Genomic DNA, 23,014 nt, shown 5'->3' with positions numbered 1-23,014 from the left:
TAGCCTAAATGTGGGCTACTGTAAGATGGGAAATATATTGTATTGCCCCAAAATGTAAAAAAAATATATTTAAATGTTATTGCAAGATATATTTAGCATTTAGTTAAAATGTATTTATATTACAATTGTGTTCAGTTTTTTTGCCATATGCATTACTAGTAATAGTGCAGCTCAAATCAAAGTAGCTAAGGACACACTTTTGGAAAACAAATGGAGTTTTGTTGTAATTAATATATTGTAATAAATAAATGAACTGAAATATGATATGCTACTGGACATAGCATTGATTTTGTTGAGTATGTTTGTTTATATTTATACAAAATATAGTATATGGCTTAATATACAATAGCAATCTAATTTAATAATCTAAAATAAATGATACAAATTGTTAAAGGAATCATGAATTCCCATCCCATAAACTCCCATCTAGAGTGCAACTGTTCAATTTTACACTTGATCTCACAGCAAAAATCTCTTAGAACTAGGCTGGAATGAAAATACATCAGCTCATTTTCTCCCCAACTAATGTGCAGAGATACATATCTGCCCATGTTACACATATTAGAATCTATTGCAATCAAACACTAGTTATAATAATGAATAATTAAGGTTGATTCACAATTTAATCATATTGTGAATGCATTGCTCATCACTGTTAGCTACACATGTAATGTAAAGTGCATATAACTAACCTATCATGGTAGCGTGTGTGTGTTTTTTTTAAGATTGTTTAAAATTGTCTTATTTTGAGAGCAGTCATGTACATCAAGGTGTCTCACTTTCATCATAAATCCATGGGATACGTGACAACATATGCAACAGACAAAGCAAATCTGTACTGCACATTATTTTATAAATTAATTAATGTCAGTAATTTAGGTGTTCTCAGACCATGAGTTGTGGCAGATTAAGTCCTAAGTAATAAGTAGCAAGTAATAAACTAAGTAGTAAGCAAGTAAGTAGCAAGTAATAAAGTAGTTAGAAAGTTAAGTGGGCAATCAATCAATCAATCAATCAATAAATAAATAAATCAATAAATCAATCAATCAATCAATAAATAAATAAATAAATAAATACAATTATTTATATAAATTATAAATTATATATAAATACATTTATATATAATAATAATAATAATCTAAAAGCAGAAAATATTTTGTATTTATACACTGAATAAGTCAAAAATGACAAAACAAAAAAAGACAAAAATGAAAGTTATAACTTACTAGTAAATGTTACTTGGGATTGTTTGTTATATTTATAGCAAGTTCTGTATTTCATTTTTAAAGTGTTATATTACATAATTTTTCAAGTATTGATTGCAATCAGGTTTCATGCATCCATTGTTGACTGGATTTTGAGTGTTGCACTCAACACTAAAACTTAATTGTATACCATAGAAATCTAGTGAAAACTTCCAAAATAAATCTGAAGTAAACTTTTTTTTTGTCAATTTATAGTCAATTTGTGCCACTTGCCAACATATACCATCACGTTCACTCTGTTACTTCAGTTAAAAATACCACAATTTCTTCACAGCACATTTGATGGTGTTTGAATGCTGTTTGCTTTGATGGATCACTAGACCTTCTGTCTCCCTCCATAATGAGAGACGTGAAACCCAACCGTGTCAAACGCCCGAAAAATCTGTTAAAAGAAAGGTGCCCGTGAGGTGTGTGGAGACAGAAGTATGTGTGTGACAGTAACAGGCTTGTGGTGAGTAATGGAAGAGGAAGTAAACACAAATAAATGTATTAAACCGAGGACGAGCTTTGTCCTCTTCAGGCGCAGAGTCTCTGACTGAGAGCCGGCATGAATGAGAGTGAATTATAGGCCATTTACCCTCGCTCGACTCCACAGAATTATTCAAATTCAGAGGGTGTTTCTCTGCAAATGGCCAGCTTGACTTTCAATTGCTGCTGGGCTTCACCAGGGACAGTGAGGGCTAGAATTTGTTTAAAGGACATCTCGCTGCTCAATAAATGTGTTTTGCACATTATGTTATTGTGGGTTTTTACATGACTCAATGTATATTTTTGATATCTGTACTTTTCTCATTTTTTTTTGCAAAGTTTTTTGGTTTTCAGTATAACATTTGTAAAGTACAGTTGTAAAGTTTGTCTGCAAATACAATAATAAAAAAAAGTAGTTGGACACTTAAATCTTGCACTTAAAAAAAAAAAAAAAAGTCAGAACATCTTTGAATAAAAGTAAATATAAAATCAACTGGCATCAGCAAACAAATGCTGCGCACGTTTATTAATAATTGCACTTTTCATCATTATTTTTGCAATAACTTTTAATAAAACTATTTAACCTCTCCTAACATTTGACCAGAAAGCATCCAAATGCCATTGTCTTCATTTAAACAGTATATCTATTGTTTTATAATTTCAAAAATAATAAACCTTACTTAATACTAATAATTTATTCATTACTACATTTTCAAACGTATTGATTATTTCACATTTCTCAACTATATTCTCAATCAAATGTTCAGTGACTTTTTTTTCTTTCTTTCTTGGTTTCCATGCTGTCTGTCAATCTCAGGCTCCAACACTATGGCTTATGGATCAATCAGGAAATCAAATTAGGGCGTCATCAATCCGGCCCCTTCGCTGTGTAAATGATGCCACTGACACACGACGGATGCGGCTTCATCTATCAGCGCTGTTTTAAACTGTTTTAGAGACTCTTTCCTCTATTTCTCACCTCTCAGCTCTTTCATCATCAGACACACAATTGACTGTTCGCTCGCTTTTCTCCTCTATCTCTCTTGCTACATTGTGTGCAAAGTGCCACGGTCTGCATGAAGAAGCCTGTTTGCATACAGAAATGATCTTTTAGGACGGCCCAGGACAGTTTCATAAGGGAAACGTCACTCTAGCAACATGAATACTGCACTAACCAAACTTGTGATATCCCATATAAGATATAATCATGAGTTTAAATTAGGTAAAACACAAAAGTGGGTGCAATTGTCATGTGTTGTACTTTCTTTCAAATATTATGTTTTTGTATGTATGTATGTATGTATCTATTTATTATTTATTTATTTATTTTATCAGTTTTATGTAAGAAATAATATTTATTTAATACATATAGGGACGTTCTTAGGCATATTCTCATGTGAACAGATAATTATTTATCTTGCATTGTTGTAGAATTGTTTGCCCATCTTTTTAATTGTCTAAATTAAAGTGGTGCAATTTGCTGCATGTGGTTTCTTCATGACTGGCTTCATATTCACATGTTCACTGCTCAAGAAAGATTTTGTGAAAGCAACTTTTTGCTTGCTGCTTGCTGGCAATTTAACTAACTTTTAACAACATGGTTTGCCTTTCAAAAACTTCTGCTGATTAAATGGACTTTCATTATAGACCACTGAAGAGTGAGCATTATATACTGCTTATTGCGAATAAAAGTCTTCATAGTGCAAGCTTTGCATTTTCTTGTAAATTAGAAATATACTCTCTGCCTGTAATTTTAGACCTAAATCTGCAATATTTGTACGCTGCGAAAATGTAGAATTCCAGAATCGCAGTCTTGCTGCTTAAGACTAATTCGATCAGCTAACATTATAACACTTTTCAGATATATTGCCGTTACGTCAGGTGAAGCAGCAGAAAAGTATATTATGGTTATTTAAAAAAAAAAAAAATAAAAAAATAATAAAATAGACCCCATCAAAAACTGAAAGTGCCTTTTTGTCTAATAAAAATGCAACCATGGTGTAAGTAGTGACTAAACACATGAAATAGCAAATCAACATTGGGTGAATATTTTTATTTTATGATGCTCTACTGAAAATTGTATACTTTCTCAGCTAACTTTAATTATGTAAATGAATTTTTGACAATATGAGTTGAACATATGTTTGAATGTGAGGTGTTAGATTGTTTTTGGCACCTTATTATAAAAACAACAGACAGTTATGATCAATAATTAGCAGCTTCCAATAAATAAATCTCACATCTAAATATAAAATGTTTGATTACGCATTGGAGGTATAAAACTGCATGAGGGTTTGTGTAAATGCAGAATACTAATTAAAGAACAAATAAAGAATAAAGAACAACATGTGCTTATTTTTTTATTATTTATTTTATTATTTATAGTGTAATTATATTATTGTGTAGTATATGCAGCATGTGCATAAGCTGCCCTATTCTCTTTTGTCTGTTTATTATTATTATTATTATTATCATTATTATTATTATTATTATTATTATTAATGCCGTATTTATCAAGAGCTAGCAATCAAACCAAGACTTAAAAAAAAACTTATCAAAGTGAAGCGTCTTTCATTCATGTGCCACTGCAAATGGGCTGCACTTTGATTTCATTTGGTATACAAATCCACCTGTGCAATTGAATTCGTTACACAGAAGACCTTGTGCATGTCCTTTATATAAATTGGGTTTATCAGGATGATGCCATTAGCGTCTCTCCGTAATGTAAGGTATTATAGGTTTCCTCTCTGATTCTCACATTAGTATGCATGACCGGCCTCTTGTCTTTCTAACACGGCTGGCAAGACTCAGCAGAATAAATTCATCTACTAATCAAGTGCAATTCATTTCACAAACTTCTGTTCTGTATAACCACCTCTGGAGATTCTAAAGCCACGTTTTTACATATCAGTCACCGGCCTCATAATTCTCATATTCACATTGCTTTTAGAAAGTGAACACATAAGCACTGAGCATGCAGAAGTGTTTTTCCAGCATCCTCAAAGGACACGCAGTGTCTTCGTTCTGCTGAGTTGTGTTTGTCACCGCTGATTATGTAATTATATGCTTGAGTTTTAAAAGTGGTAAAACATTACATGTTTAATTTAAAGCTTTCCTCCTTATTCGTCATGGTAACCATCAACCAAAACATTTTTAAAGGGATAGTTCACCCAGAAATAAAAAAGTGATCATTTACACAGCTGTTTTCCACTCTCAACTTTCTTTCTTTATGGAATACAAAAGAAAACATTCTGAATAATGTGCTTGTAGCACTTTTTCATGCAATTATAACGATTCAAGACTGAAGCTCTCACGTTTTGAACAGCAGATAAAATCATAAGTGTCATAAGTGTCATAAAAGTAATTTACGTTGTATAAAATTACATATAACTGCATTTCTAGTCTTCCAAAGGCACCTATTCATAGTAATTGCATGGAAATGAGATACTGGCATGTTCAAAATAATCTGTTGTTTTCCACAGAAGAAAGAAAGTCATTGGAATGACACTAGTGTCAGTAAGTGATGACAAATTATTATTATTATTATTATTATTATTATTACAACTAATAATAATAATAATAATAATAATAATAATAATAATAATATTAGCATGTGCTTATATGTTATTTACTCTATGCATATTTTTAAGCAATATTATAAATATAATACTTTAAATACTATTAAAAACAGCATTAAAAAAGACGCACGCACACACACACACACACACACACACACACACAGCAAATGCCTTGGGCAATTATGGAGGGAGAATTATTCTGATCCACTTCATTTCTCTAAAGGCATTCAAGTCATTCTTAAACCCATCTTTAAATTATCTCAAATGAGCAGAGTTTAGTCATTTCCATTAATGTTATTAAAAGAAGCTAGTTTCATACTGAAAATAAGCCGATTCATTACAGCGACTGGAACATCATTTCAATGCTAATGATTAATATGAAGACACAGAGGGATGCTGGGTAAACAATAAGGCAGCCTGATTATGCATTGTCATCTTAGGTAGGAGCGCTGTTCGCTGTCTAGACAGTGACAGAATATGAATATAAAGACATTGGCAATTAAACACTGATGATACAGAACATCCCACTTTCAATATTGTATTATAAAAGTTGACGTAATCTTCCATCGCAGCCAAGGATAAAGAAATGTGAAATGAATCAGTCGTCTGCAGCAGTATGAGAGAAGACTTGTTCTCGCATCAAAGGACACGTCCCCATCCCATGTTTTCAGCAAGCTTTTGAAGTTTGTGTATAGGACATTAGTAGCAGGTAGATGAAGTTTAAAGTATCACCGCATCACAATATACCATCACAGTAAGACACAGTAAATCATATAAGACTCTCTCTCTGCATGCAGTTCACTGGTAAAGTGAAGTCGGGTCAGAGGCATGGCACTGTTTTAATTAAAGCTATACGGCAACACTTTAGTTTAGGGACCAATTCTCACTATTAACTAGTTGCTTATTAGCATGCCTATTATTAACATATTGGCTGGTTATAAAGCACATATTCTGCATAACTCTATTCTACATCTCTAATCCTACCCAATACCTAAACTTAACAACTACCTTACTAACTATTAATAAGCAGCAAATTAGGAGTTTATTAAGGCAAAAGTCAAAGTTAATTGTTTATTAATAGCGAGAATTGGACCTTAAAATGTGACCAACAATATTTTTGTATTTCTTTTTTTGTGTATTTAAAAAAAAAAAAAATATCAACATCATATACATCATATATAGGCATTAAATAAAAACTAGATTTTTTTTTTAGCAATATTTTTTAATTAAATCTTGTGTTATTATTTGTCATTGACCCATTCATTTAAGTTATTCTGACAACCTGTTAAACTGAATCCATCCTAAGACTTGCATATGGCCAGTGGAAGGTTTAAATAAGATCATTAAAAGTCAGGTATCACATTTCCCACTGTTTTATCTTAAAAAAAATTATAATAATTTTTCAGCACTTTTGGTTTTCATGCATGCTCAGTTCAAAAGTTTTACAGTTTCTCTGCGGTCAGCTAATTAATGACCATTATGTGTCCTGCAGCCTTCAAAGAAATTGTGCTTTAATAAATCAATCATCCGATCGATTGTCACATAAGAAGAACTGTATGTCCCAGTCTAATTATTAGCATATGAAGGTGTAAAAGGCTCTTTATTTCGTGGTGTTCCTTTGGTGTCTTGTCTAGGGGGATTTTAATGGAAATCTCTTATCTCCAGAAAGTCTTTCAGGTGTTCAAAAGGCTTCCTGTTAAATTATACAATCCCTAAAGCTCCGACAATTACCACTAATTCCATTTTAATTCAGTGGAAAGGTGAAGTGACAGGGAACATTTTATAGCTTTGGAGCTGAAAATGTAATTTTGATTTCAATTACTCTTCAGAGAGTTAGGGCTGAATCTCTAAAAGACAGGACAGATACTGGGCTGGAAACAACAGTTTTGGCAACTACTATATGATTTCAATAATAAATGATGCTGTAGAGATGGAAAAGCTTTGAACAGCTGACCCAAAAATGAAGATTTTGCCAATATGTACTTATCCTCAAGTTGTTCTGACCCATTGTATGACTTCAAAAGACTTTTACTTTTATAAAGATTTTTTTGACAACATTTTCATTTGTGGGTGAAATATCCCTTTAAATCTTCAGTCTCCAATTCTTAAAGTTTTTCTTGTAAAGAAACTTTCTACATCATGTTGTTACATTTTGAGAATGCATCAAACCTTCATTGTTGATTAGATATATATTTTGATCACTGGATTGCATGTTGTAATAATCTTTGAACTACCCTTTAGAACCCTTTTCCACAGGTTTTTAATCAGATGAAGTTTTCTCAGCCTCTCCTGATGAGTGAAAGACCATCTCACGCTTCTGATGCTAAAGCCAGAAAAAAACATCTAATGTATCCAGCCATTTGAAGGTGAAATGGTATTGTAAATACCCCAATGAATAACAATAAAAAAAAATGCATTTAAAGTAAGTTTGGAGAAATTGAGCATTAAATCACCAATGGATACTCTGCAGTGAATGGGTGCCGTCAGAATGAGAGTCCAAACAGCTGATAAAAACATCACAATAATCCACACCACTCCAGTCCATCAGTTAACATCCAGGCAAGTGAAAAGCTGTGTGTTTGTAATAAACTAATTAATCAAGACTTTTAATCATTTAAACCACCTCTTCTGACCAAAATACACGTCCATATTTCATAATAACGCTTCCTCCAGTAAAAAAAAGTCCATCCCCTGTTGTCCTCTTACATCAAAATCCACGCACATATTTGTTCAGAACTGTTTTGGCTTGTAAATAGTGCTTGATCTTTTTCATATTTCTCACCTGATTCAGACAAGAACATTATTATTATTATTATTTTTCACTCGAGAAAGCAATATTATGGATAAAGGACTCATATTTTAGCCAGAAACAACAGTTTGAAGTTACAAACAGCATAATGATGGATCTGTTACTTACAAACACGCAGCTTTTCACTTCACAAGGATTGGAGTGGTGTGGGTTATTGTGATGTTTTTATCAGCTGGTTGGACTCTCATTCTGACGGCACCCATTCACTGCAGAGGATCCATTGCTGAGCAAGTGTTTGCAAGTGTTTTTCTCCAACTCTATCCTGATGAAGAGACAAATTCACCTACATCTCAAATAGCCTGAGGGTGAGTAAGTTTTCAGCAAATGTTAATTTCTGGGTGAACTGTTCCTTCAAAGCAAACCTTTTTACAAATATGTGATTTAAGGACATAAGACATTTACTTACTGTAGACATTCGCCATTATAGCAGATGCTGCTGTGTTACCTAAGTAGGTACTATAGAATAGAGATATAAATTAATTTGCACTGCATTTAATGTTGTTTTTGCACTTCAAAGGCAGCACTATTATAAAGTATCATCAACAGTACTGGGTGATCTGATGGTTATCAGAAATGCACTGAGACTCATGTTTGAATCCTAGAGGATTTTGAAGTTTTTGAATAAACTTAATAGCAGGGGGATGTTTGATTGCTTTAATTATGTGTTTTACTTGACTTCATTAATTTGACCTGTGTCGTGCATGCTATTAACAATTAGTCGACCCAAAAAGGCAGAAACTCTTGCTAATTTTACATGCAAAGAGGTTAGTCATTCATAACTGGTCATTTACATATTGAAATCTTAATAAATTAGCACGCCTATAGAGTTATATAAACACTGGTTTAAAGCGTCATTTTTATTATTATTTTAATAGGCCAATACTGAAAGAAATGGTTTTATGGTTCAGTCTTATTTGCCGTCTTGATCTAAATTAATGATGTATAATGATGACAGATCTCCACAGCAACTTAACATTTTAAGTTCAGCCAATACATTTACATGACATAATTACTAAACAACTAAAAAAAAAAACTAAAAAAAACATGAAAACAGTTGTCTTTTTTTAAGTTCTGTAAATGCCTTTTTACACTGATGTACTGATGGCCTTGCATTGAATATTCATCATGATAGCACAACCTTCACTGACTTGCTTTTTTGAGTATTGTGTAGATGCTTTGTGACATCTGAAAATGAAAGATAGACCTCCATTCTCCTCTGGGGCTGATTTGCTCTTACGTTTTCATCTGTGAAAACAGACAGAAATAAGAAAAAGAACAAGCTAACAGAAAGAGAGAGAGGGTAAATGTCCAGTGGCAATTTGAAGATGTTTCAGGCCATTATTGACCCCACTGATCAGTTGACCTCCAGAGATCAGATGGGTTAACCTGTCCCAGCTGACTCCATCTGCCTGGTAATGGGAAGTCTCTGCGTCCTAAAATAAGTTTCTTCCCACCAACTTCCCCACATAAACACTTTGAGGTGTGTGAATGCAATGAAATGTATCTGTGATTGTGTTTGAGTGTCATCTGCATCTATGCAATATCCTTGAATGCACATATGGTACCCAAAAATGCTTTTTTTAGCTTGGCATCTCACTAGGTTTTCAGACACAGCGAAATAAAGTTTGCTTTTTTTTTGAGGCACAATTATGCTCAAAATCGAATTTAACCTAAAACTGGAGCTGACACTTTGCACTAGATTTTGGTTGTAACACATCTGGATTACAACTCACTGTGGACCTTTAGAGATGGTGTGAAAAAGAGAGAAGATGAGAAACAGAACTAATGAGAGCAGCCATTTTAGGGGTGAGAGTCACTTTAGCGTGTATTTGCACGTAGCTCAGAGGCTTTGCAGGATGAACTGCAGCTGCTCAACTAAATCAAACACGCTCCCCTGTGGAAATAAAAAAGGCGAGTGTCTGTAATGCTTTACTTCATGCTCAGATCCCTCCTTTTTCACAAATTGCTGTTGTATTAATGTTTTGCGTATGTATTTGTGTGTGAAAGAGAGAGATGGAGACAGGTAAAACCGATACGGCCTTACACTACAGTGTTAGGCCTAATGCTCAAAAGAGCAACAGGGATTAAAGGACTTGTTTTGTAAGGAATTGAATTTCCCTTGATCTTTTGAGAGAAAAAAAAATATGTACTATGAAAACATACTGTAACTTTTAAAACTTTCAATGCTGTAACTTTCAAAACTCAGTATCTAAAACAGTGTTTACTGAAACTGCAGTTAAATAATGATATATATATATATATATATATATATATACATATATATATATATATATATATGTATGTGTGTGTGTGTGTGTGTGTGTGTGTGTGCGTGTGTGTGTGTGTTTTAAATGTATATAAATATATTAATAAATACATATATGCATGCAAGAATGAGAGTGAGTGGAAAACAGTTGTGAATAACTAGACTAAAAGTTTGTCAGTAAGTTTTTACTAAGTAATCAAAACTTTTATTCCACAACCATGCATTAAATTGATTAAATGTGACAATAAAGACACAAAAGCTACAACGATTGCAATTAAATGCTGTTCTTTTGAACTTTCAATTCATCACAAATATATTAAGCAGCACAACTGTTTTTAACACTGATAATAATAAGAGTATCTTGAGCAGCAAATTAGCATATTAGAATGATTTCTGAAGGATCATGTGACACTGAAGACTGCAGTAAGATGCTGAAAATAATTTTTTTGCATCACAGTAATAAATTACATTTTTACATGTGGGCATACGATACTTCTTTTAAAACATTAAAAAAAAAAAATATTAAATTAAAAAAAAAAAGGTATATTGTACCTTTCCCCACAATTATCACATTTTTGTAGTACAGTAATTCCATTTTACTTTCTATTTAAAAACTGTAAAAATAATGTATGCTTTGTTATACTATGGATTTTCATAGTTGAGTTGTCTTGAGATTTTTTCAGGGTCAGGGTGTTGAAGCTTTCTGAATGTTAATAAATTGATCTCTTACTCTCTCTCTTACTTTCTCTGCCTTTGTCAAACACACACAGACACACACACGTGCGCGAGCACACACACACACAGACACACACACACACGATGCAAAAGCTCTTGCTAATGATGGTTCCTCTCAGCTCTGGTTGTACATGTTTTCTGATGGACTCATCTTTAAAAAGCAGGAAACACTGCAGGTGATTTTACCCTGTGCTCTTAATTACCTCCCTTGACAAGCTCGGCGTGTAGCCACTGTTTAGCTTTTGTCATCTTACACACTCATGCATAAAACACTAAACAAGAGACTTTTCAGCTCAGACAGAATGAAGAATATGATTTGGCATCTCTTCTGAGAATGAACTGAAATATCCTCACCACATAGCATCATACAGTGATCCATGGACATTATTTAAAACTTTTCTTGAAAATATTGTCTGAAAATGAAGGATTATATTTATTTATTTAGTATAGATTTTTGTAGTATAGCAAGGGTTCCTAAAATAATTGTATTGCCAACTAAGTGTTAAAATGGATAGTTGTTGCTCTGAATTCTGACTAAATGAGTCACGTTCTGACCTCAACCAGACATGTTTTTTTCTTACATACACATTCTTATGATCAAAGCGTCTCGGTTACGTATGTAACCCACGTTCCCCGAAGGAGGGGACAGAGACATCACATCGAAAGTGATCGACTGAAAGGGAACCAGCTAGACAAAGTGCAATGCAATAAAATAGAAATAGGATCTTGATAAACAATTTTAAAAGTTGAAGTGCTTTTAACTTAATGTAATGTCAAAATGCAACACTGTTAGAGAAAAATGTTAAAGAAAAGAAACTAAGTAAATGAATGAACGAACGATTGAATTAATTAATTTAAAACAACCATTGTGACTAATTTCTACTCGGGACAAAATAAATAGTAGTAGTATTATTATTATTTATCTGTAAAACTGTATTTATTTACTATATTGTGTTTTATTTGTAACTATATTATATCTAATTGTATATACATTTAACTTGGATTTTACTTGCTGTTTTGCTAGATTAAAGATGTGAGACAAACCGTTGCTGCTTTAGAGTTTCAGTAACTGCTGATAGACTGTCTAATTGCATATCTCAGCAACAAATGTATATCTACCTCAAGTTAAATGAATAAATTGATATATTATTAAACATATTTTCTAGCTGGGGGTCTAGTGGTCCTATGAATGCTTTTTTTTTTCTTTTCTTTTTTCATCCTACTCTGAATCTGGTTATCAGATCTGTACTTTAGGGGAAGTTGTGGCCTAATGGTTAGAGAGTCGGACTCATAACCCAAAGGGTGTGGGTTCGAGTCGCCTACCGGCAGGGATTGTAGGTGGGGGGAGTGAATGTACAGCGCTCTCTCCCACCTTCAATACCACGACTGAGGTGCCCTTGAGCAAGGCACCGAACCCCAACTGCTCCCCGGGTGCCGCAGCATAAATGGCTGCCCACTGCTCCGGGTGTCTGTTCACGGTGTGTGTGTTCACTGCTGTGTGTGTGCACTTTGGATGGGTAAATGCAGAGCACTAATTCTGAGTATGGGTCACCATACTTGGCCACATGTCACGTCACTTTATTACTTTATTATTAAACATACACATCCCAGAAGGCTGTTTGTGCAGAAATCCTCTTTTCAGGCTACGCTACATACTGTGTTAATTAGTCCCATTAGTTACACTCAGATTTGAATTGGTACACTGGTGTAGATTACATATTAAGGTTAAGGATTTTATTTATGCCTACCATAAGGCTGGATAATCATTTCATTAAACTTGTAAGGATTAAGTGGCCTTAAGTGGGAAACATGTAAATAGGCAATTAAGAATGTGTGAATGAGAGTAAATGCATCTATGCCCTTGTACACAAACAACACAAAAGCCCCTGGAAAGCAGGAATAAAGATCACAGACGAGGGACAAGAACTTGTACTGTAAATCAGTAAGCAAATGCATGTCATTGACATGAATCATTGACTCTTTTAGAATACAAACATCTGTGAGCTCAGTCTACACTTCAGCAAAGTGCAACCCCTGCTTAATGCTTAATTTATCAATGCATTTATTTGTTGCATGTTGCTTAACATGAATGTCTGAAAGAACGGTGTATTTAAAAACACACACACATCAAGGAAAGGCCAAATTGATCAGCTCATTACTAAGTGCTGTTAGCCGGGTCTACCAAGAGCCTGCATGTTATTTGAGAGAATTTGATTCAATCAGTAGATGTAATCAGTGGTATCTAGATCACATCAGACATTCCTTACTGTCTTTACCCTGTCAAAATGTTGCCAGTACTGAATGTCTACTGAAGTTACAAAATAATACTAAGGCCAAATGCAAGTATGCAAATGCAGACACTAGAACTTGGTCTGCCACTATAAGATGTTATAAATATAATGATTTTAACTAACTTGCATGATTTTCTTCAAACCTGAGTAGTTGACCTGAAAGAGAAGAAGATGCATCACCACAGGTCTGATGTCAATTACAATTGCACTGGAAAGTGTAACAAGTACTGCATCTATGGAAGTTTGATTCCACCACTGAATAAACATAAAAAAGGTAATTGTGACTTTTTGTCTTACAATTCTGTCCCTCCATCCCGCTGGCTCCATCTGGCTCCACCTTTGTCCTCAGTCGCTCCGGCTCCGCCACGGTTTTCCGTGTCCCCGTCTTCACCTCGCTTGCACGAGCCGTCAGCTCCGCCTTGGCCCTCTGGACCTCGGGTGTCACCCTGGGTCTCTCTCTGCTCGGCTCCCCCTGGTTATCCACCTCCAGCAGCTAACCTGGCTGGCACTTCTGACTCACAGCCTGTAAGTACGTTTTCATATTTAAAGTATTTGCCACTGACGATTAATACGCGAGTTTTGAGCAGTGTAGAGTAGCGCTTGTTGTTTGTCGTTTCTCCGATCACAAATACAGACATGGTTTTATGTTTACGCAGCGCAATACGCAACGCGTAAAAAGACAGTATAAGTCATTATAATCAGTAATTATGTCCCCACTGGATGCATCAAATGCCTTGTTTATAATGAGTTTTACTGGTTTGTCTTGTCGCACCGGGACACGGCATCACAGTATGGTAAGGGGCGTAACATTTCCATCACACGCTTGAGGTATGATCAGAGCACACCTCACTTTTCAGACCAATGAGCTTTGTAAAAATCGACGCGTTTCAGAAAGGCGAGGCATAGAGGAGAAACAATAATGTACAGTATGTGGGAAATAATGTGTTTTTTGAACGTTAAACCGCATAAACACATTTCATTACACCAAATACACAAAATATAAACACATTGCATTACACCAAATACACAAAATAATGTTATTTTTAGCAACTTCATATGACCCCTTTAAATAACACCTCAGCCTGACAACTGTTGAATCATCTGCTGCACATTGTTTGACTCAAAATGCAAGAAATCCATATAGTCATTCTGCTCCGCTGTCCTCTCATGAAATACTCTGTCTGTCCGTGTCATTGAGGGTGCTGAGGGAGAAAAGGGACTAGGGCTGCAGCCCGGAAAGAGAAAGTGTGTGTGTGTCCCTTCATTTCAGCCAAAAATTAAAATGATGTAATTATTTACTCACCCTCAAGTCATTCCAAACCTGCATGCCTTATTTTCTTCTAAAGAATACTTTGGAAACGTTTCAAATTAATAAAAGTAAATGAGGACTATGGCAGTCAAGCTCCAAAATGATAACAAAGCACAATGAAAGTATTATATAAGCAGTCTAGCATTATATTACAAGATTTCTGAAGTCATGCGATAGCTGTCTGTGATTAATACATTAAAGTTGTTGTGCTTTAGTGAAATAGTGAAATACTTTGGTTTGTTTCTGACACAAAGCTATGACATCAGAAGACTTGGAATACATGATATGACTGTTTTACAGTGCTTTTTGTCCTTTTATGAGCTTGAAAGCCCCTGGTCACAATATTCTTCCAATCTATGGAAAAGAGTAGCATGAACCTTCTGAGTAAATCCAGTGGAAAAAAGAAAGTCATAAGGGGTTTGTAATCGCATGAGGAATATCAAAACCACAGATTTTTCATTTTCCGCTGAACTACTCCTATTGGTATCGTGTCTTCGGCCACAGTATGAATCCACACAAACCAAATGATCACATCTTTCATTCCTGTTCCAGAGCTGAACCTGCTCATTATTTTCTGCCCTATTGATATTACACACAATTTCAAGACAAATTTATTCCATTTTTCTGCCTCGTCCAAGAGAAAATTTGGCAACTTTCAGACTTTCTTCGACCAAATCTCAGTTGGGCCACTCATCTGCCGCTCACCGGCCCAGCTGAGGCCTAGTGCGCATCGGAAATTGTTCTCAGAAAGCCATGCGAATAGGAAATGGGAACGTTTCCTTTACTTCTTGTGGTGTGACACTAATTTGCTTCCCCTTGCACTTCCAAGGCAATTAGCTTTGAAGCTTTTCATAAGCTATTCTAGCCCAAGTCGATAGCTAGCGTGGAGAATACGAATTTAAGCAGGTCCACTGGGGGAGGCTAGATAAACATATCAACAAAAGGAGGAGAAACCAGAGAGAGAAAAAAAAGTGGAGGGGGGAGAGCAAAAGAAATATAATTACTCCAACTGCTCGCCTGTATGCTTGGCCTTCATTACTGCGCATCAGTTTCATGCTAAATTCACTTCCTAGCAATTTGCCTCGGAGCCAAAGCACAAGCACCAGACAGTGTAAACAAAAACTCTTTTGACGGCTTGGGCAAAATGCCACCGCCAAAAAACATGGTGAAAGAGTGAACGAGCAGAGAAAGCTAAACAAGAACGGCCCACACCAACTTGTGATCTGTCTTCTAAAAAGTAGTCACTGGAAACCAAGGTCACAAAGTGTTTGACAGTATTTTGTTTGTAATGTCCAGAACCACATGGAAGAAACAGCCGCAGATATTTCACATTCCATATTTCATATCCCTCGCATGGGAAAAATTGGTAACACTTTACAATATGGTTCAGTTCATTAGTATTAGTTAATGCATTAGATTAACTATCAATAAATAGTGTCTATAAAGTTTAATGTTAATTTAATTTTGAAATGAATAAACAGTAACACTTTATTTTATGTGCCAATTCTCATTATTAACTAGCATGCATAATACTAGCATATTGGCGGTTTAATAGTACTTATAAAGGGCATATTAATGCCTTAGTCTTATTCTTATGACCACATGGTAACACTTTAGTTTAGGGACCAAGTCTCACTATTAACTAGTTGCTCATTAGCATGCCTATTATTAACATATTGGCTGTTTATTAGTACTCATACAGCACATATTCTGTATGACCATATTCTACATCCTTAATCCTACCCAATACCTAAACTTAACAACTACCTTACTAACTATCAATAAGCAGCAAATTAGGAGTGTATTGAGGCGAAAGTCATAGTCAATAGTTAGTTAATAGTGAGAATTGTACATTAAAATATAGTGTGACTGATTTACCAAATTATAACAAAAAATTGTTAATCCACTAAAATTATCATCAATGTAGATTAATAAATGTTGTACAAAATTGAATCGTTCTTGATACCTAATGCATTCACTAATGTTAACAAATGGAGACCTATTGTAAGGTATTAACAAATACATTGTCTAAATTGATTAAGCTTATATCTGCCAATAGGAGTGTGGTACTATCAGCACATTTTACCATGTTTTAACGTATTTCCATAGAAGTTTCTTCTAAAATAAGTGCAGAAAACAGTTTGTAGGCTCTATCTGTGCTGATGAAGACTGCTTTTGTGCTTTAGTATTTGTGAGATTGTTAAGAAGCTATGTTGTGATTTACCAAGATACATAAAGATAAAATCATGCAATAATTGTTATGAATATGACAATTTGTACTAGATATGTAACATATTATGACATACATAATATGTCAGTGGTTATTAGGTATTACAGGTTTGTAAAAGTTTACAATGTACTTTGCAACTGGATATTACAATCACCTGTAGAGTTAATATGACTGAAAAAAAAAGAGATTGTAGGAAGGAAAAATCAGCGGGTCTCATCTTAATTGCTTTCTCAGAGAGAAATGAGATTAAATGGAGACTTGCTTATGTTTCCTTTTTTTCAAATGTTTCACAAGAGAGAGAGAGAGAGAGAGAGAGAGAGAGAGAGAGAGAGAGAGAGAACGTGCTAAAGATTATACTCAAAAGTTCAATAATTTAATATAAACACAAACATTTAAATTATCATCAAAAGCTTTATACTGTATGTTCTGACTGTATGTCAACATGTTTTCTCTTTTCTGTCCATTTATGTTTTCCCTACAGAAGCATTTGAAGCATTTGAGACAGACGTTGAAACATTTAATGGAACTTCAATTAAATCTCTTAAGCTCTAAAAACTCAACCACTGTGCAATAATATTGCTTGATGACCATAAATACATGGTAGATTAAGCTATTGTTAAATATTTCCATAAAATAAATGTGGCGTTTGAAGACGAGGCAGTCCGGTGAGGAACAAAACAAGGCACAAACATGCATGAATTTAAAACATTTATTGCAGTAGCGGTATACCTGTAGAGCAGTAACAAGGAGTAACTGTTTAAATATCTATGATGGCAAACGTCCCCACAACCAACAAACATACTGCTGAAAGCAACTCACACCACTCTTGTCTCTTTTCATATTGTTTTTTTTTTATATACTCTTTTTTGCATTTTAAATATTGTGATCCAACATAAAGGTGCTATACAAAATGAATGGCCTCACTGCGTCACAAACCAATAATCATCAACCGAATGAAAAGAAGGTGAAACTAAGTTATTTTAAAGCTATTTCGTCTTGTTAAGCATGCGGTTTCATCGTCTGAACTGGCTGCCATGCCATGTGACAAAAAAGGGAAAAAGAACGGCCCAAACATTTAAAGGAAAAACAGAAATCAAACGCAAATCTCAGTCCTTGAATTATGCACATGCTCTTTTGATCACGTTCTGTTCATTGTTTTTCTGTCTTTTAATACCCCCTACATTTTGAAGAGTATTATTTTTTTTTTTACTCTGGAATGACTGGCACCTGACATACATTTACTGTGTTTTGCATGTCAAAAATTGTGGGCATACACAATATATTATGAAAGAAAAAAGGACTTAGTTCTCAAAGTTTGCAAATACTACTTTCAATTAAAGCACAAGTTCAATTAAACATGTACAAGAATGACATTTGAAATTAGATGTCGAGAATTTACAAATATATTGCTGTTGAATTGTAACATCGTTCTTCTTTTTTGAGGAAAAGACATCAAGCTTTCCATTTCAGTAAGTAGAAATTGAGCATTTACATCAATAATACAAAATAGCTTTGAAAAAATATGTTTGCCAGGTTCATCGACTCAGTAAATGCAAACAAACGGGGCAATTGTGCAATGTCATGACCGACTGACATTATCATCCGGAATTAGTTCGTTTATTCTCCGCCAGAGGGGGTGTGGGTGCATATTTACGTGTGTGTGTGTGTGTGTGTGTGTGTGTGTGTGTGTGTTTGCTTTACAGATCCAGAATGTGGTCCTCTGTTCCAGAAGACAATGACGTTAATGACAAAAGGCCGATAAAAACAATGCGTCCTGTACGATGAATGATAAAAGACAGCTGTCATGTTCACTGATCTATTCCATGGGATTATTACAAGTACATAAAATCGGTTAGTATTAAGTCCTATTTACAAATACTTCAACGATGACAGACTAAACGATTTCCACTAACAGTGTTATTAGCACAATGCTTTCTCGATATGTAAATTCCATTTTCTCAGATGGTGTAGATTAATATAGTCCTCAAAAACAACCACGTCACAATATTTGTATATATTGGTCAGCCGTTACATTTTTTTATTTTTTTTTTTTATAACCGTGATACTTAGAGCACAGCCCTGTTTTGTTTTGTTCATCTTGAACGTTTGTTTGCAGTCTCTGTTCAAGACGAAGTATACATGATTCCTTTTAATGCGAATTTGCAGCAAAACCATGTGAGTTTAAGGGCAGCTATGGATTTGCACGAGAAGATCTCCGTGGACGAGCTGTCGGCGAGTCGGATTCACATAGTTTACTGTCCTGCATAAGCGATAACGTCTAAGGTCTACTCCATACACGTAACTATCACACCGCATTAGCATCGATCTAAGAAAAGAAGGGGGAAAAGAGGAATGGACTAAAGCTCTCAAAAGTTGCTGGGATGATCCAAGAGAGAAGACGGACACAAAACAACCCCACCACCCCCCTCTCAAAAAAAATAAACTCTTAAAGCTGCTGTTCTTTAGGACTGTCGGGGCCAGAGACGGGCTGGTAAGATTTCAGGCTGGCCAATGGGATGTCGGCCATGTGACCACCGCCGCCACTGCCAAAATGTCCCTCCGAGCTCCCGAAGGTCTTCCTGTCCCCAAACTGCTCCTGGCTTCCGCGCTCACCTTTCCAACTGCGGGTCAGGGTGTGGCCATTTAGCAGTCTCTCTTTAGACCATTCCTTTTGGTTGCTGAAAGAAGAAACAGGGGACTTGGGCGAAGGGTACGAGCTCAGGCTCGGCGGCATCCAACAGTTGTCAGAGTGGCCCAACACCAGACACTCTTGGGTGCACATCTCTGTGGCCTCCACTAAGCCTCTTGGTCCTAGAGGTCCATCTGGGGACACAAAGAGAGCAAAATTACTTAGAATTGTCTGTCGAGTTCATAACCAAAGCATAGACCTGTAACATAGAGTGACATAAATGAAACCATATAAAAATATATGTAAAAAAAAAATATATATATATAGCTGAATGCGATTGACACATCTCACACAAGTCTTTTTATTGAATAAAGTCCATAATATGCCAATACATCTTGAAGAATATAGTATGAATAAAGCTCACATTGAAAGCATTGATATGGAGTGCCAAAGCATTTTGATGTCATTCTTTTTAAATGTGAGGTAGCAGATATTTTTATATATATATATATTATTTGCAAGAACGAATGCATTTATTTGTACAAAGATCACACTTTTTACATTTGCAATCTCTTCCCAACCAACCCAGAACAGACTGCATTAGAGGAAATTAATTGGTTATAATCATTAAAAAAATAAATACTAAAATAATGTATGTAACTTTGAGACTTCAGATCTCTCACGGAGCTTGTAGTTGTATAAGACCCTGAATAAACATAACTACTCCTATATTTGACTTTGAATACAGTGAAATATAACACTGACATTCCACCCACATCAGAACACAAAGTGCACTGTGGGAATCGATGTGGTATCATCGGCTCACCTGAATTGTCAAATATGATCAAGAGGATAATGAAGATAATCTTCAAGGAGTCATTTAAAGGGGACCTCTCTTATGCCCTCTGTTACAAATCTCAGGTGTTCCCAGAAAGTGTCTGTGAAGTTTCAGCTCAAAATACCCGACATATCATTTATTATACCATGTCCAAAATTAAAAAAGGACAATAAAATACAGTGTATTTCCTGAATATAACTTGGTTCTTAACCTTTTTGACCCCAAGGCCCCCAACCAGGAAATATTCCAGTGCCCCCACACAAGACTTTTTGACCTCAGAAAAGCATAAAAAGTCATTCAAAACAGCTTTTACCATTGTAGTTAATTCCCATTCATAGCAAACATATGATAGTGGAGTAACAATTTAAAATCTGAGGAGAATGGGGTTCCTCTTATGGTTCTACATGGCACCATTTGACAAAGGTGCTGTATAGCACTTAAAGTGGTTCCCCTATGATTACAAGCCAATGAACCACTTTTAGTGCAATTTAGCACCATTTTTAGAGTGTAATTTTAGATAACAACAACAACAATAATAATGATACTTTATTAGTAGTAGTAGTAGTAATAAAATAGAAAAATACTGAATGAACTAAAATTGTATACAAATTAATTACATGATATGCACAATATTAATTAATTGAATTCATAACAGTGAACTACTGAGAAAAGTCCCCAAATTAAGGCAATTAAATAAGATGATAAAATTATAGACAACATTTTTTATTATGTCAAAATATTGTTTGTTTTATTTCTACATGACTGAACATAAGCCAATCGCTGCCTTTTCAGATGGATCAGACATTTCACTGTGTTGTTGGGCAAAACATCTGGACAGTTTTAAAATGTCCCAAACAGTGTTAAAAGCAAACGTATGCTCTTGGTTTTTATAGCATTTGACTAGACTGTGTCTTGGGCTGTTATCACAGACCACTGGCTGCACTGTTCTCAGTCCAGCTTAAAAGCTTCACTCTCCCACCAGCTGCAGAGTGATACAAATTGGGCCTAAAGTTGATTTGAAAGCAGCTTGAATTGCTAAATATAAAGTGGTGTGAGATTAACTCGAGCACCTCATCTCTACACAGAAGAGCTCTGGTTCAGCAACACACTGAATATCCTTTCATTTCCTTATGTCACTCACATCTGTCACACAAACAATTACACAAAAAGCTTCCAAAATACAGACCAACATGTCGTTACCACCTGTATTCAGGCAAAACACTTTCATAATGCTGTAATATAATACGGTTCTGTTGAAAACACACTTTCATTTTAACGCCACTCTGCGAATCCCGGACACAAGGCATCTATTATTCATACGCTCCGTGTAATACAATACTGTTTGGAGCACTAGGGTTTCAATCCTGGCTCTAATTTTCACCATAACAACTAACATTTCCTACAATGAATAAAGGCCTTTGAAAAATGCGTCGTAGAGGAAGATCAGAGATTGATGATTTGTGTTTGTGAGAAAAGTATGATCTGTACATGAAAGACAGCCACATGCCGTAGCCGGACGGAGCCAATAAATAAATAAACAGGGAAAAGATGAGCGTCTGATGAGGGGAAAAAAGCCAAAGCGCCATGTCTCTACATAATTGGTGTGATAAGGCATAAGCAACTGCCAGAGTTACCGCAGGAAATGGAAGAATCGCTGAAGCAAGATATATTTATGGCATCACTTTAAAACACATTGAGACAAAGGACTGATGACTAATAGCATGATCAGCAGAATCAGAACACAGCGAGACGCAACACAAAACAACGCGTTTTTCATGGTTCGTTATTTTTTTCTGCCCTAAGAAGACTTGCCAACATTCTCAATGGTTGTTGCTGTTGTAATTTCATTTGGTTGGATTCTCTTGAGTATGGATGGGAATCAAAAGGAATTGAGCTTCCCCATAGCGACCCCTAGAGGACGCAGTGTCTCGTTTCCTACTCAGGGAACCATGGTTACACAAGTAACCTGAGACGTTCATTCAGTGGTGGACAGTAACAAAGTATTTTTATTTCGTTACTGTACTTAAATACATATTTCAAGTATCTGTACTTTATCAGAATACTTTTTATTTGGATGAAAATTATATTTTACTTCACTACATTCACAAAAATAATATTTTTTGTTTTTACTCCACTATTTTTCATGTAATTTCTCGTTATTTTGAACTGGAGAAATCATCACCCACTCCAAGACACGATAGTGTTGAATAAGCTGACTCTTTTCAATTAACCCGTTAAATCGATTCACAAATCGCACCAATTGGAATGATCAGATTGCAGCTGTTCCCAAGTCAGCGACTCTGATTCAAATGATTCGTTCAGAAACGAGTCTCCAGTTAACAATTCAGTAAATTCACAAATCTGATTCAAAATGAGTTGAGAACGGGAGATCCTCAGAGCTGGACCATGACTGATGGCATGAGAAGTTAGTAAAGCCAAATTTTAGGATTTATTTTTGTAACTGAAAATCATATTTAGGTCACGACTGTCATTTGTTTGTGAAGTAAATCTGTTTTAAAAGGATGAGCTGTTTAAGGCCACTGTATGAACTGCTTGAATGTGGACATGTTCACATTTGTGAATTCAATAAAGTCTG

At 35.1% G+C, this 23,014-nt stretch overlaps 1 protein-coding gene across 2 annotated transcripts in view; it reads right to left on the bottom strand.

The window, feature by feature from the left end:
* Positions 1–19,397: 19,397 nt before the first annotated feature.
* The window catches only part of pcdh9 (protocadherin 9), a 272,677-nt gene continuing 269,060 nt past the window's right edge, over positions 19,398–23,014 (bottom strand). The window contains exon 5 of one of the 2 annotated variants that reach the window (XM_016465970.1): positions 19,398–19,774. In XM_016465970.1, coding sequence (XP_016321456.1) covers positions 19,398–19,774 — 377 coding nt within the window. The remainder of the gene's footprint in view (positions 19,775–23,014) is intronic. The other variant, XM_016465971.1, reaches the window with a different exon arrangement.

The sequence above is a fragment of the Sinocyclocheilus anshuiensis genome, unplaced genomic scaffold (genome assembly GCF_001515605.1).
Source record: "Sinocyclocheilus anshuiensis isolate Anshui unplaced genomic scaffold, SAMN03320099.WGS_v1.1 scaffold1346, whole genome shotgun sequence".
In the NCBI taxonomy this organism is placed as follows: Eukaryota; Metazoa; Chordata; class Actinopteri; order Cypriniformes; family Cyprinidae; genus Sinocyclocheilus; species Sinocyclocheilus anshuiensis.
This window is presented reverse-complemented; position numbering and strand designations above follow the sequence as displayed.